At 46.8% G+C, this 16,802-nt stretch overlaps 1 protein-coding gene across 1 annotated transcript in view; it reads right to left on the minus strand.

The window, feature by feature from the left end:
* The window catches only part of LOC122788730 (SMC5-SMC6 complex localization factor protein 2-like), a 397,673-nt gene that overhangs the window by 230,272 nt on the left and 150,599 nt on the right, over positions 1–16,802 (minus strand). The window contains exon 3 of the mRNA XM_044055622.1: positions 15,503–15,571. Within this exon, the coding sequence (XP_043911557.1) occupies positions 15,503–15,571 (69 nt within the window). The remainder of the gene's footprint in view (positions 1–15,502; positions 15,572–16,802) is intronic.

Below are 16,802 nucleotides of genomic sequence, written 5' to 3' on the forward strand. Positions count from 1 at the left end.
TAATCTCTTGAAAAAAAGCACCAGAAAAAGTTACAGCCCTAGTAGAATGAGCCTAAACAGAAGGAAGGCTCTTGCCATGAAAAGAAAAAAAGGAAATGGCTTTAGACAGCCAAGAAGAAATAGGTTGCTTGGAAACAGCCAATCCCAAAGATCTAGGATGAAAGGAAACAAATCTAATTAAACTTGTGAAAAGCTTTGGTCTTAACCAAATCAAATGAGTTATTTATGCACATCCAAACTGTGCAAAACCTTCTCACTAGTAGACTGTGGAGAAGGGAAAAAGTCTGTAAATGAATAGACTGATTAAGAGACAACTCATTCACCTATTAGTACGGACACCCAATCCTTATGAAAAACTAAAAAAGGAGGACCAGCATGAGTACTTGAAGCTCAGACATCCATCTGACAGAGGTAAGGACCAACAAAAAAACAGTCTTCAAAGAAAAATGCTGCAAAGAAGCCAGGCCCGCAGGCTCAAAAGGAGCCTGGGTCAATTTCTCCAAAACAAAACTAAGGTACCAAGAAGGAGGGACAGACTTCCTGGGAGGTTTACTATGAATGACATCTTTAGGAAAACTGTTTAGTCTCAAATCTAGAGGCTAAATGGGGGGTGTTAGAAGCAAACAAGCAGAACTATTTGATATGTGGGCCTTAACAGAAGAATTTGCCAACCAAACAGTGAGCAATTCACACAGATAAGACAGAACCAAATGAACATCCATGGAAAGTGGATCCAGGTTATGAAAAGGCACCAAACAGGAAACCTCTTCCATTTGGATAAGTACAATTTCCTCAGCTCCTACAGCACCCTAATTACATCCTTAGAAAAAAGGTGTCTATATGGAATCAAAATCCTATCATTCACAATGTCAGTTGAAGAGATTACAGGTGTGGATGGATGAGAGATCCCTTGTCTTGCATGAGTAGGTAGGTTCACCCTGTGAGGTAACTTGTGATGATTGCTCTTTGCTACATGCAGAAGGAACCAAAGCTGTCTGAGCAAAAGGGAGTCAATAGCAATACTTTGGGAGCATCTTACTTTACCCCGAATAGGACTTTCAGAATGAGAGGAAGGGGAGGAAACAAAGAAACATCCCCTTCCAGCAGAAAGAGGGCATCCCACCTTCCAGACCAGAGGTCATGGAGCTCTGGCACAAAAGAAAAAAAAAAGGAAGTTGCCTTTTCAGAGGGGTGGCAAAAAAATCTACTTTTGGAGTACCCCACTGGTGATTGTGATATGGACCTGCAGATAGTCTGCCACAATGCTCTGACCTTAGGCAATATTAACTGCCTGAAGTGTTACTTGATACTGAACAGCTAGCTCCTACACTTGAAGTGCTCACCTGCACAGGAGATGAGATCTTGCTCCCCCCTTGCTTGTTGACATACCACATATTACTGGGGTACTGTCAGTACTTTGGGGGCTCTGGAATGAAAACAGGATGAAATGCTTGAACAGCCAGCAGAAGAGCTCTCATCTCTGACACTGATGTGGTCTTGCTATGATCGAAGATGGTGTTCAGACTGGTGGCAAAGAAGTTCTGAGGATGGTACGTCGGATGTCACCTTCATGCCCTACACTGTATGCGGGCAGCATGTGTGTGATGTACTGAGTACCCTTAGCAACCTAAAGACTTGGGTATACTGGCTGGACACTGTACCGCCCTTGGCAGGGGATCCCTATTGTAAGGAACACTGTGACAGTGAAATGGCAGGGCATCATATGTTTTGGGAGTATAATGAATTGGTAGATTTTAAAAATCTCCTACTGAGAATCTCCTAGAGAGCAAATGGGAGAAACTAAGGAAATTATTACTTTCAGCTGGGACACTGGATCTAAACTGCTTAGACATAGTAAGGCTGGTGGCTTCCAAACAAAGCAATAGCTAGAAAATTGAAATTAAAATCTAAACCAACTGCATTTGAAGTACCGAATATTGTAACCGAGACAGAAGAACTGGAAGTGGGAGCTTTATTAAAGGAAAGGAGCAAATCACATTGAAATAAATGGAAATTGTGGAACAATACATTTCCTGAAGCTCTTGCTCACAGCAATAGAAAGGAAGAGGCCACCTAAAAAGTAGCAACAGTGAAGTCACTAGTCAAAGAGTGCTACTGTATAGCCAACCACAATTTCTAAAAACACAACACAGAGCAATGCCTCTACACATTATACAAATAAAACAAACTACACTTTATACAAATATAACAAGTCTAGCAACTCTAACAACAGGAAGCAACAGGTAAAACAAGAAGTTATGTACTCACCATAACGTTCGATGTATGTAGTCCATCTCGCCTCACATTCTTACTCGTGGGTTCGGAGCCGAATATCGGCTCCGACTCAGCCAAACTTTTCCAGCTTGAAGTCTTCTATTGGCTGGACTAAGCAGGTATCCCATGATGCACTGCTCCATATCCCCAGATCTAGTTTGCTGCAAATACTCATTCATACCCCATGCATACACAACATCCAGGTAAAAAAGAATAAGCTAAAGGTGAAGGGAACTCTGTAAATAGAAACCTAACCTCCAGATCCTCCAGGAAGGGGGAAAGTGGGAGGGTAAGTAAGAATGTGAGGCGAGATGGACTACAAACATTGAACGTTATGGTGAGTACATAACTCTTGATGTTATGTAGTCCAATCTCGCCTACATTCTTACCTGTGGGACAGCGTCCCTAGCACCTACATCCTGGGTGGCTTATAGGAAAATACTCCTGAATACTGTGGAACCAAAGGACACCCTAACCCCTAGATACCACGTCCAATTTGTAATGAGAAACAAATGTGTGAGGAGAAGCCCAAGTAGCTGCAGCACATATATCATCCATCGACAATCTGGCTTGATAGGCTGTAGATGTAGAAACAGCCCGAGTAGAGTGCGCCTTGACCGGAAAAGGCAGGTCTTTTCCTGCTGTGGAGTAGGTGAAAGAGATGCAACTAGATATCCATCTGGATAGGGTGATTTTGGAGACAGGTGACCCAATTTTGTTTTCCAAAAAGGAGACAAATAGTTGATTAGACTTTCGTATATCTTTTGTTCGGTGCAGATAGAAATGTAACTGTCTGTGTACATCCAACTGATAAAATTTAAATTTTGCCTTGTTTGAAAAATGAGGAAAGAATACAGGCAACTCAACAGATTAATTAAGATTGGATACGGAAGCCACTTTAGGAAGGAAGGAAGGAAAGAAGGGTTTGGTCTAAGAGAAACCCTGTCCTTATGGAAGATCAAGTATGGAGGTTTGATAGAAAGGGCTTACATTTCTGAAACTCGTCTGGCTGAAGTGATTGCTATTAAAAAGGCTGTTTTCCAGGTCAAGAATTTCAAATCACAGGTAGCTGCAGGCTCGAAAGGTGGTGAAGTGAGGGCTTGTAGAACAAAATTGAGATCCCAGGGCCTGATAGGTTCAGAGACCGGAGGATGGAGTAAAAGAGTACCCTTCAGGAAAGCCTTACAGAGTCTGAGAGCCATGAGACTAGGCTCATTCGCAACATGAAAATTAGATATCGCTGCCAACTGAACTTTTATGGTAGCTGATGCGGACCCTGATGGAAAGGCATAGACAAAAACTCCAAGACTGAAGCAATTGGGGCTGTGTAAGGATCAATTCCTTGGGTATGCGCCCAAATAGAAAACCTCTTCCATTTGCTAGAATAAATCTTCATAGTAGAGGGCTTATGAGAGGAAGATAAAATGTGAACTACTTCCGGTGAAAACTGGTGAAGCATAACTAATGAAGGAAGTGGAGTAGCCAGGCTGTCAACCGGAGGGTCATCAGAGAGGGGTGGAACTGTCCCGACATGTGTGTCAGTAAATCTGGTTGTGGGTCTAGAATCGAAGGAGTGTCCACAATGTAGGGTTGGAGAAAGGGGAACCAGACTTGACGAGGCCAGTGTGGAGCAATCAGAAACATTCTGCTTCCCAAGAATTGCGCTTTCTGAATCACTTTTGACAGCAAGGGAAACGGAGGGAAAGCATAAAGCAGACCAGAGGGCCAATCGTGAACTACAGCTTCCCTGGGTGACTCCCCCTGTGGGGGGATCAGCATGAAGTAGCTGCTGCATTTGGCAGTGAGGGGGCTGGCAAAAAGGTTGCAGCAAGGCTGACCCCATCTGCTGAAGATTTGTTCTGCAACTAGAGGATTCAGGAACCACTCTTAAGGCATCAGAATAGCTCTGCTTAGCCTGTTTGCTATCACGTTGGACTTCCCCGGAATGTGTGTTGCCACAAGAAACCGTTGGGAAGATACTGCCCACTGCCACACTCGCATGGCCTCTCTGCACAGGGGATAAGATCTGGTTCCCCCTTGCTTGTTTAGATACCACACTACTGACATGTTGTTAGAGTGTATTGTAATCGTCCCTAGAGGCAGAAATCTCTGAAGTGCCTGCAACGCAAGTAGCACCGCTCTCATCTCTAGGACGTTGATATGCAGATGTATCTCGTGATCTTGCCAAGTGCCTTGGACTGTCCTGCCAAGATAATGCCCCCCCACCCCATCTGGGAGGCGTCCGTGGTCACTGTGGCAACCGGGATAGGTGGAACAAAGGATTTTCCCCTTTCCAAATTGTTGGTGCAAAGCCACCAACTGAGATCCTGTTTGCATCTGTCCGTGAGCAAAATGGGGTGAGAAAGTGGAAATTTTTGGGAGACCATTGACCAAAGAGGAGCCATTGAAGAAGTCTCATGTGCAATTTCGCTAGAGGGACCAACATAATTGTTGCTGCCATGGTCCCCAGGAGTTGAAGAACCCATCTTGCCTTTGCTTTCCTCAGGGGCATCAGGTTGTGTATCTGTTCCTGTATGACACTGATCCTTTCCTGCGGTAAAAATGCTTGCATTTGAACGGTGTCTAATTCTGCGCTGTGAGGGCAACAAGGCAGATTTTTCACAATTTAGTGCTATGCCCAACTATTGACAGAGTGATGGTAGCATCCCTGGTTTGGACTATTAGATGCCTGGTGGGGGCGGTAAGGAGCTAGTCATCCAGATATGGAAACACTTGGAATCCCTGACGTCTCAAGTGAGCAGTCACCACCGCCATAGATTTGGTGAACACCCAGGGGGCTGTGGTGAGACCAAAGGGCAGGGCTAAAAACTGGAAATGACTGGCTCCCAGCTGGAAGCGTAGGTGACTCATGGATGCCCTGTCCATTTTGACATGGTAGTGAGCATCCTTGAGGTCGATGGAGCACATCCATACCTCCTCTCCCAACAATGGGAGAATCGACTGTGATGTGACCATACAGAACTTGGACTTCTGTACATAGTTGTTCATTCGGCTGAGATCTAATATGGGTCTCAGGTCCCCTGTTCTTTTCGGCACCAAAAAGAATCTTGAGCAAGTCCCTAATCCGACTTGGTCTGAGGGGACACGTTGGATGGCACCTTTTCCTTGCACCTTTGAAACCTCTGAGGCTGCTTGATCCCTTTGACTGGGTGGAATGACCGGGATTTTTCTGACTGAAGGGGGAGCCTGATGTAAACGGGATGACATAACCTCCGGAAATTATTCGTAATACCCATCGGTCCTGGGTGATGCTTTTCCAGGCTTCCGGATATAATGAAATCCGACCCCCGACTGGCTCCGGATAAGCACAGCTGGGCACTCACTCAGGAACGAGAGTAGCGGGAGCAGCGAAAGGAATCGTGGTCTCCCGAATTGCGGGGGCCCCCTCTGCCTCTAGGGCAGCGTCTCCCTGAATAACCTCCCCCTCCTCTGCCTCTGGAGGGGGACTCACCTGTCTTGCAGAAAAAACCTCTGATTTTTTGAACCACATCTTCCCACCCCGCTGGGCCTTGGGGTAAGGCCTAGAGGGAAGGGAAAAACGGACCCCTACAGCAGACAGGGTCTTTCCATCTTGTTCGCACCTGGTGAGGGTGTCTTTCACTTTGGTTCCAAACAAAGAAGAACCATCAAAGGGGGTGTCAGTGAAAGAAGACTTGAAGGCCTCCGCGAAGTGACCAAGGCGCAACCAGGCTTGCCTTCTAAGGGCGACTCCTGAGCTTGCTGCCCTACTCGCTCCATCGGCTGCATATGAGATGAGCCACACGGATGAGTTGACTATAAAATTGAGGGTAGACACCTGGGCGTTAACCGTCTGGGCCACCGCCTCAGAAACGTTACCCACAAGAGTATCTCCTAACTCCTTGAGGAGATCTCTCAGGAGCAGAGTGAAATGAGACAGTTCAGTGACCGTAAGGTAAAGGTTGCTGACGAGAGGGTACGCTTACCGTACCGGTCCATGGTCCTAGACTCCTTGTTAAGAGTATGGACGGAGGAAGAAGTCTATGCTACTTCCTTCTGAGTGGCCGCCGCCACCACCATGGCATTCAGAGAGACTCCTTTGGACAGAAACTCTTTACCCGGGGTAGCAGAAAAACTTGTTGGGACGCCTGGGTACGGGCTCCACAGAATCAGGGTTTTCCCACACCTTTCGACAAACTAAATCTAGGAGCTTGTTGAAGGGTGGGGACACCCAGGAGGTGGAGGGCTGAGCACCAAAGGCCTTAAGGAAGACAGACTCCTCCTTGGAGGGGGCTTTGGACGGCCAGTCACCTCTTTGTTTCAGTATCTCCATGATGTCGAAGAAGGAAACAATCAGAGGATGACTTGGGAGACCCCCTCCAATTCCTCAAGGTCAGTATCAGAGGTGAGAGACTCATCTTGGGAGTCTATGTGCTTCCTCTTGCACGTTTTCTTTCTAGGGGGCTCCTCAGGCATGAACTCTGAAAGGCCCTCGGAAACTTGGGGACCACTTGTGGGGGGTATCCCTAGGCCTTGTTGCTCCGCTGTCTACAGATAGGAGGTGATCAGAGGCCAAGTGGTGGGGGACAGAATGACCGACCCGCATGATGTAGCTGATGATCTGGCCAGCGCAGTCCGCATGGCCTCAAAGGCAGCCCCCCCTCTCCCAGAGTCTGAGGACTGGCCAGCCTCCGAGACCAAGACAGGAGTCGGGGTCCCTCGAGCCGAGGCACCGAGCGGAAGACTAATAACCGAAATATGTCCCTGAGATGTCCCCCTCGGGCCCTACTGAAGAATCTCGAGTCCCGAACCCCGTGGACGGAGCAGACGTCGGTACAGACAGGCCCGGAGGGGCCATCAGATCCGACCTAGGAACATCACACGGCGTGGAACACACTGGCTCCAAAGACAGAGATGCACTCGGAGGAATGATCGAAGGGGTCGGGACGGGCGCCGGAGCTGAAAACAATTTTGCCAAAACCGGTGACTGGAGGAGCCTCTGAACCACCCTATCAACATCCACATCAGAAAGGGTCCTGGAGGATTTGGAGGACAGGGAGGGAGATAGAGATCTCCTCTCAGGTGAAACTGGTCCAAGACTGGGCGGTCGGCTCTGAAGAGGTTCCAATATAATTGGAGCCAACGCCGGTTCCATCAACACCGACACTTCCTGCGGCCCCGAGGACAGTGGAGCCGAAGAGGTCGAAGCAAGTTTTGTGACTTTCTCCGGTGGCTCTGAAGAAACTGAAGGAGCCGGATATCTCTTTTTAGATTTTGAGGACTTGGGTTTAGCACTGGGAGAAGAATCCATGGCCTCTTCAAAAGAGGGTTTCAACAGTCCCTTTAAAATCAGCTTATTCTTTCTTTCTTGGAGCACTCTGGGACTAAAAGCATGGCAGAAGCTGCAGGACTCCTGCAGATGGATGGCTCCCAGGCAATAAACACAAACTGAGTGCCCATCGGTGATGGACATTTTGTAACCGCACTTAGTGCACTTTTTAAAACCCTAAGGTTTGTGCTCTTTGGAATCCTCAGACATTTTCCAACAAACAATCACAAAAAACCAACACAGCACTAGTCACTGTCTGACAAAAAAGGACCCAGACACACACCACCACAAAAAGCGGGAACAAGTTGGTAAACTGCACAGCACACACAAACCCCAGAAGGAACACGCACTGAAACAAAAAAGGCCAAAAACCTCTAACTAAAACAGTTTTCTGACCACAAAAGCAAGGGGAAGCAGACACTAAAACCTCTAACTTAAACAGTTTTAGCGCGAAAAACACAGGAAAAGAGGACTAGGTCCTCTAACTGAAACGGGCCTAGCCCGAAAGAACAGTTAGCGGGATACCACAAACCACAAACACACTACCTAAACCAAAACAACATTAAATAGACACTAGCCATGAAAATAGCTTTTTGTTTGTAAGAAATTTTCTCAAATAACAAGAAAAAAAAGTACTTGGCCACAGCCAAGAGCGAGACCACGTCCGAGCTACACAAGTGGCAAACGAGATCTGGGGGTATGGAGCAGTGCACCATGGGATACCTGCTTAGCCCAGCCAATAGAAGACTTCGAGCTAGAAAAGTTTGGCAGAGTCGGAGCCGAAACCCACGGGTAAGAATGTAGGCTAGATTGGACTACATAACATTGTCTGTTATAACTACATACAGAAAGAAGAATGAACCATGGAAAATCCAAGAGAAACAGAGTAAGTCGTTTAACTTTTAGTTATGTACTTACCATAACTTTAGATGTTTGGGATCCATCTCGCCTACATTCAGTACTGATGGGCTCGGAGCCAATCCCTCGGCTCCGACTCGGGACGCTATGCTATAGAGCGAGGCCCCTTATTGGCTGAGCTATTTCTTATCCCAGGATGCACCACCACTAATCCCCCAGATCTTGTTTGTCCGCATTCATGCACACATACACAACTTGTTTATATAACATTGCCAGATGTTTCAAGATGAAACAACAGGATTCGGATCTTCTGATATCCTCTGATCTCCAAGGAAGGGGGAAGGAGGGTGGGTTATTGGGAATGTAGGCGAGATGGATCCCAAACATCTAAAGTTATGGTAAGTACATAACTAAAAGATGTTATGTGATCCTATCTTGCCTACATTCAGTACTGATGGGACAACGTCCCTAGCACCTAAATCCTGGGTGGCTCACTGGAAAACACTCCTGAGCACTGTGGAACCAAATGAAGCTCGTCCTCTAGATACCACATCCAATTTGTAGTGAGAAATGAAAGTGTGCGGGGAAGACCATGTAGCCGCAGCACAAATGTCACTAATGGCAAGCTTAGAATGGAATGCTATTGAAGTAGCCATAGCTCTTGTAGAATGAGTTTTGACAGAGGTGGTAAGCTCTATATTAGAAGAAGAATAAGCTTGAGTAATACAGTCCCTGATCCATTTGGCAATAGTGACCTTTGTGACGGCTTTGCCCAATTTATTGTCTGAAAAGGATACAAACAACTGACCTGTTTTCCTTGTTTGTTTGGTCCTATCTTAATAAAAACGCAATTGCCTGTGGACATCTAATGTGTGGAATATGTATTCCGCTTTGTTAGAATACTTCGGAAAGAAGACTGGAAGTTCTAATGACTGTTGTAGGCAGAAACTGGAACAAACTTTAGGGACAAATGATGGATTTGGCCTGAGAGATACTCTATCTTTGTGAAAAACCAAGTACGGAGGTTTTACAGACAAAGCTTGAAGCTCTGAAACCCTTCTGGCAGAAGTAATCGCCACCAGAAAGGCAGTTTTCCATGACAGAAATTTTAAATCACATGTTGCTGCCGGTTCGAAGGGGGAGAAAGTTAAGGCGCGTAACACCACATCGAGATCCCATGGAGGAGCCGGATGAGAAATCGGAGGTCTTAAAAGCGCAGCACCTTTCAAGAAGGTCTTACATAATCTGTTGCTCATTAAAGGTGGGTTTATAGGTTCGTGAAAATTGGAAATAGCTGCCAATTGAACCTTAATGGTTGAGACTGAAGAGCCTTGATTGAAAAGGGAAGTTAGAAATTTCAGTACTTCTGATACGGGAATAGTGGTGGGATCCAGACCCCGGAGTTGAGCCCAAATAGCAAATCTTTTTGCTAGAATACAATTTCTTTGTAGCAGACTTGTGGGCCGAGGATAAAATGTGTACAACTTCCGGATCCAAGGTATGATTCCTGACTATAGTCGGAAGAGGAGGAGCCAAGCCGTCAATTTTAAGGTGTGTAGGGACTGGTGGAAAAGTCCCGACTGATGAACCAATAAGTCTGGGATCTGATCCAGGAACCATGGACCTTCCAGTGCATATTTCTGAAGATAGGGGAACCATACCTGACGAGGCCAGTAAGAAGCAACTAAGATAATTTTTCTCCCCAAGAGAGACGCCTTTTGGATCACCCTGGGAAGGAGAGGAACTGGAGGAAAAGCATACAGCAAGCCGGTGGGCCACGGATGGGCTAGTGCGTCCATGGGGCTCTTCCCCGGAGCCGGGGTGAGGGAGAAGAACTTTTTGCACTTAGCATTTAGCGGAGTCGCGAAGAGGTCGCAACACGGAACTCCCCATTTGCTGAAAATCTGATTTGCAACTGTAATGTTCAGAGACCACTCATGTGGAGAGAGGATAGTTCTGCTCAGTCTGTCGGCTATCACATTGGACTTGCCCGGGATATGAGTCGCCACTAGAAAGCGTTTGGTAGACACTGCCCATTCCCAAACTCTCATGGCCTCTCTGCAAAGGGGGTAGGATCTGGTCCCTCCCTGTTTGTTCAGGTACCAGACAACTGACATGTTGTCGGAGTGAACGGCAATTACGCCCTGAGGGAGGTAATCGTGAAGGGCTTGAAGGGACAGCTCTCATTTCTAGGATGTTGATATGAAGTAGGGTCTCTTTCGAATGCCATTTGCCTTGGACTGACCTGCCCAGGGAATGCCCCCCCCCCATCTGGGAGGCGTCCGTAGTCAAAGTGGCCACAGGAGGAGGTGGAACAAAGGGTCGTCCCTGATCCAGATTGGAGGGCACCAGCCACCAGCGAAGGTCCCGTTTGCAGGTTTCCGTGATCCATATGAGGTGACTGAGAGGGAGATCCTGAAAGGACCACTGAGTTGAAAGAAGCCACTGGAGAATTCTCATGTGCAACCTTGCTAGGGGAACTAGAAGAACCGTGGCGGACATGGATCCCAATATCTGCAGGACCATTCTGGCTGGGGCTTTGGATCTGGGAAGTAAGGCTCGAACATGAGCGTGTATGGTTTGTATCCTGTCTGTAGGTAGATAGACCCGCATTCGGTTTGAGTCCATCTCTACTCTGATGAATCTTATGCGTTGAGATGGCAGCAACACAGACTTTGGCCAATTGAAGGTGATTCCAAGGGAATTGCTCAGTGATATCGTGGCTTGTAGGCTCCGCAATAGTAGATGCTTGGAGGTGGCAGTTAGGAGCCAGTCGTCTAGATACGGAAACACCTGGAATCCTAGACTTCTCAGGTGAGCAGTCACGACCGCCAAACATTTGGTGAACACCCTGGGGGCTGTGGTGAGACCAAAGGGCAGCGCGCGGAACTAAAAATGACTGCCTCCTAGGCTGAAGCGCAGATGTCTCCTGGACGCTTGATGTACCATGATATGGTAATAAGCGTCCTTGAGATCTATGGAGCACATCCAAACACCTTTCTCCAGCAGTGGGAGAATGGATTGTAGGGTGACCATTCGGAACTTGGACTTTTTGACTGAACGGTTTAGAATGCTGAGATCCAAAATGGGCCTCAAGTCCCTGGTCTTTTTTGCACCAAAAAGAATCTTGAGTAAGTCCCTAATCCGATCTGGTCTGCGGGGACCGGTTGGATGACTCCTTTTTGCAGCAGCTTTGAAACTTCTGAGGTTGCAGTTTCCCGATGACTGGGTGGCGGGTCCGGGATTTTTTTGGACTGAGGTGGAGAGTGAGAAAAAGGGATGGCGTAACCTCCGGCGATAATTCAAAGCACCCATCGGTCCTGAGTGATACCTTCCCAGGCTTTTAGGTGCCTCGAAAAACGACCCCCGACTGGCTCCGGAGCTGCACAGTCAGGCAATCCCTCAGGGACTGTGAAAGGCTGAAGAGCCACGAAAGGACTCGTGGTCTCCAGTGCTGCGAGGGCCTCTGCCGCCTCTGGGACGGCGTCTTCCAGAAGAATTTCCCCCTCCCCTGCCTCTAGAAGGGGGATCGTCCTGCTGTGAGGGGTAAGACTTCTGAGATCTACGGAACCACATTTTCCCTCCTCTTTTAGCCTTGGGGTAAGGCCGAAAGGGAGTGGAAAATCGTGCCCCTACGGCAGTCAAAGTCTTACCTTCTTGCTCGCAGCGGGTCAGTGTGTCCTTTACCTTGGGTCCAAACAAAGAGGACCCATCAAAGGGGGCGTCGGCAAAGGAAGACTTGAAGGCCTCCGCGAAATGACACAGGCGGAGCCAGGCTTGCCTTCGTAGAGCAATGCCTGTACCCGCCGCTCTACTTGCCCCATTGGCCGCATAAGAAATGAGCCTCATGGACGAGTTTGATATGGACGACAGCGTAGCCAGCTGAGAGCCAACCGTCTGGGCCAGCTGTTCAGGCAGGTTACCCAAGAAGGTATCGGAAAGTTCTTTAATCAGATCCCTCTGAAATCTGGTAAAGTGCGTGAGATAGTTCAAGGACCTTAATGTAAAGGCCGCTGAACTTAGGGTGCGCTTACCATACCGATCCATGCTCCTAGACTCCTTATTAGGCGGATGGACGGACGTCGAAGCCTCTGCTACATCTTGCTGGGTAGCAGATGCCACCACCAAAGCATCTACAGCCACACCTTTCGTCAGAAACTCTTTTTCTGGGGGTGCTGACAAACTTATTAGGACGAGCAGACACCGGTTCCACAGAGTCTGGGTGTTTCCACGCCCTTCGACAGATCAAATCCAAGAGCTCGTCGAAGGGCGGAGACACCCAGGAGGCGGAGGGCTGAGCCCCGAAGGCCTTAAGGAACACTGACTCATCAGCAGAAGGGGGTTTGGATTGCCAGCCGCCTCGTTGTTTAAGGGCTTCCAGGAAGTCCGCAAAGGAGACATCATCCGAGGACGACTTAGGGGACCCCTCTGCATCATCGAGATCAGTGTCTGATGTAAGAGACTCATCAGGGGAGTCAACGTGCTTCCTCTTGCACGATCTTTTCCTGGGGGGTTCCTCTGAAGAAGCTTCAGAGGGACCTCCAGGAGGGGGGGAACCCCCAGTGGGGGTAACCTCAGGCCCCGGGGCTCCGCTGTCTAAGGACAGGGGGACTGCCAAAGACCCAGTCTCAGTATGCAGGGAAGGAGCTGGGGAGACCATGGAGGTAGCCAAAGATGATTTGGCTAACGCACTCCTCATGGCCCTGAAGGCGGGACCACCAGAATCCTGGGAAGGTCCCACCTCCGTGGCCACAACGGTAGACGGTACCCCCGCAGCTGACGCACAGAGAGGAAGGCTTGAGACCGAAAACATCAGTCCCGAAGCGTCCCCCCCGGGGCCGACAGAAGAAGTCCGCATAGCGAACTCCGACTCAAGAGCTGGAGTTGGAGTAAGGGTCGGGCCCAACCCAAAAACCTCCACCGTCTCCACCAGCACCGGCTCCAACAGTGCCGAGGCTGTTGGAGGAGGAACCATAATAGCAGGGTGGACCATCGGCTCCGAAGCCGAATGGGCTGGAGCCGAAACTAACATTTGAAACACCGGAGACTGGAAAAGTCTTAGGAGCACCCTTTTGATGTCCGAATCAGACATCTTGGAGGATCTAGATGACACCGATCGGGTCCGAACCGATTTCTCCATCGGCTCCATAGGACTAGGGGACCGGCTCCGAATGGATTCGACCACTATCGGTTCCGAGGGAGATCTCAAAACAATTTCCCTCGGTGCCGAGGAGGGCTTCGGCGCCGAAGGGGAAGAGTCTGAGCCGGCAACCCTCATCGGCTCCAAAATCAGTGGAGCCGATGAAGGTGACCCGCCTCTCGATGCCCCAGTCCTCGGCTCCGAAACCAGAGGGATCGAGGCAGACCGTCCCGCCCTCGGCTCCGAAGTCCGTGGAGCCGATGGAGAAGCCTGCCTAGGTTTTTTGGCAGTCGGTTCCGACAGACTGGTCGGAGCCGACGCTTTTTTCTTCTTCGTAGGAGAGGAAGAGGAAGATAAAGCCTCCTCGAAGGAGGGCTTAATCAGACCTTTTAATATTAATTTATTCTTCCTCTCCTGGAGGACTCTAGCAGAAAAGGCGTGACACACGCTACAGGACTCTTGTAGGTGCTTGGCGCCTAAACAATAAACGCATGAGGAGTGGTCGTCCGTTATGGACATTCTGTAACCACACCTCGCGCACTTTTTAAACCCAGAGGGTCTATGCTCCTTAGACATGCTGACTAACGCTAAGATACGAGATGTTACTACAAAGAAAGTGAAAACTAAGTAAGTTAAGTTTTTTTTTTTTTTTTTTTTTTTTTTAGACAAAACACAATGTCAGAAAACAATACACAATCTAGTACCACAAACACTGAAAATGAGGGTCAAGACCCTCTAACTTAAGCAGGTACTTGACCTCCTGGAAACACAAAAATGCTAGATAGTAATAGGGGAAGGCCCCTCTAACTTAAACGGGAAACCTTCCCTTAACAAAAAAACACAATTTTCCTCAACAAATTTTCCCAAACACACTCGTACAACAACAATAGCTGTTAAAACAGCTTTTGGGTTCAAAATAGCAAAATTCCTGACAGGAAAAGTCTGAATAAAACAGTACTTAGCCCAGCCAAGTTTGAGATCACGTCCTAGCTTGTAAGCGGCAAACGAGATCTGGGGATTAGTGGTGGTGCATCCTGGGATAAGAAATAGCTCAGCCAATAAGAGGCCTCGCTCTATAGCATAGCGTGCCGAGTCGGAGCTGAGGGATCGGCTCCGAGCCCATCAGTAATGAATGTAGGCGAGATAGGATCACATAACATCTGATTTTAAGGAGCACTTTGGAATATGTCTAAATGCTGTGGATGGCAAATGAAATTTGGAGACTTGGATGGGACAGATGCATTGGGGAGTAGGGGATGAGCTTAGAGTACTTGAACTAGATTTGGACTTCCTTACGGTGGTTATTTCTTCATCAGTCAAGCTGATGGGTTATGCAAGATACACATAGCTATCTAGGAGCATACAAAATATTGGCGCTGCATTCTGCCACTGGAATTCCCTTTAACTGCCATTTTGTACATCTTACTCCCTTATCAATAATTGCCTGCTATAACATAAGTGACAGGCATCATGACTGTAGCTGTAATATCATAATCTCTGCTTTATGACAGATAATGAACTAGCTCAGGATGAACATTGCTGGCTTAATTGAGGTTATGAAAAGAATCAAAACTCCCAACTCCTCAGGTGTGTACAAGATGAATTACCAAATCAAATAACTGAAGTCAAGACTCCTACATGAGCAAATGTTGCTATTAACAAGAAAGGGCAAGAGTAAAATACTGGCTATCCCTCTGTTAGCACAAAAAGTAATAAAATAATGTTTAGAGAGAATGGCGTTATTACTCCCTAATGCTTCAGAATAACTACAAAAATAAAACAGATATGAACACAAAGTAACAAAGTGTTAAAACATTCCACTCTGCTTTTTTTTTTGGAATAGTAATGTTGTTTCATAATCTACTTTGAAAATGCCCAATAATGACCCTAAAACTATTAAACACGGAGTAAATGTAACATACCTGTAATGATCTACACCTCTGTGTAACATCTTGCCATTTTGCATGTAGTCTGGCCACTAAATCTTTCACCTTGGGAGAAAAGTCACATTCGAAAATGTAAGCGACTTATTAAAATATTTTATTTCTTAAGATCAGTAAAATTTTTTTGTAAAAGCAGTAGGAAGGACACAGAAGCCATCTTTCATTGACATTTGTCTCTGTACTTAGTTTATTCAGTCCTTTTAGTATAACCTTTAAAAGGTAGACTTTTCTCAACAATGTAACTGAGACAGAAGTGACAAGATTTCTTGTTGTATCCTAGTAAGGAAGAGTATGAGTTACACCTATTAACAATGAGTATTACACTCAAATTCTAAAAAGTTAGATCTTTAATGGTAGAAGGTACCACTCAAGCTATATTTGTGTGAGCAAGCATGTAGATTATCAGCATTAACATGATTGCACTCTTATGTTCTTTTCCATCAACATAACAAGTACCACTGTAGAATGAACTCACTGTTACAGGAGAAAATGGGACTCCATGTCTTCCTTTCTGGTAAATCCAAACATACACTTGTACATCTCCAGTATATCAACACATACATGTAATGAAGCAGGACAGCCAAAAACCAGTCAACTCAAAAATTATTTGCAGTGCATGCTTTCCTCAGCCCCTGTGCGTCAGGCCATCAACTGGCTATATGAACTGTCAAAATCAGTGCTCATGGAACCTTGGCTGTCCACACAGGCTGCATGGAAGAGCTGAGATTTATTGTTTTAAGAGCAAAAGCCTCTAAGAAATACTGTCTAACACAATTTGACAAATATATGTACTGCAACCTCATCATCCAAATCAAAACCATACAATAAAGACTCAATTCTGCTACAAACCTCAGCATATGCTGGCACAAACAGAAATTGCATCTCTAAGGAGACTGACAAAAATGTAAATACATTTTACCAGGCTACAGTAACATTTATCTTTACCATATGAAGAAGCTACAATACCTGTAAAGGCTGCAAAACAACTTTTAAAAGCCGTTTTCAGTTTTAGCCTTTGACTCATACAGAAGGCATGGTATACTAATGTTCATCTCACCACCCACAGCGAAGAGAAATGCAGCATCATTTAATTGCAACAAAGCATGGGAACAACAAATGTTAGATACTAAACAGCCTAAGAGAATAGGGGGAATGATCAGAAAAAGAAATTCAGTTAGGCAGCTATGTATGCTTCACATTGCTTATGTCTGCCTTTCTGATGAACTTTAACATCTGGGTAGAAAAGCAAGCTACATAGTTCCATGACTGATGAAAGTAG

This window comes from Protopterus annectens, chromosome 14.part0 (genome assembly GCF_019279795.1).
Source record: "Protopterus annectens isolate FY-2018-M chromosome 14.part0, PAN1.0, whole genome shotgun sequence".
Lineage (NCBI taxonomy): Eukaryota > Metazoa > Chordata > Ceratodontiformes > Protopteridae > Protopterus > Protopterus annectens.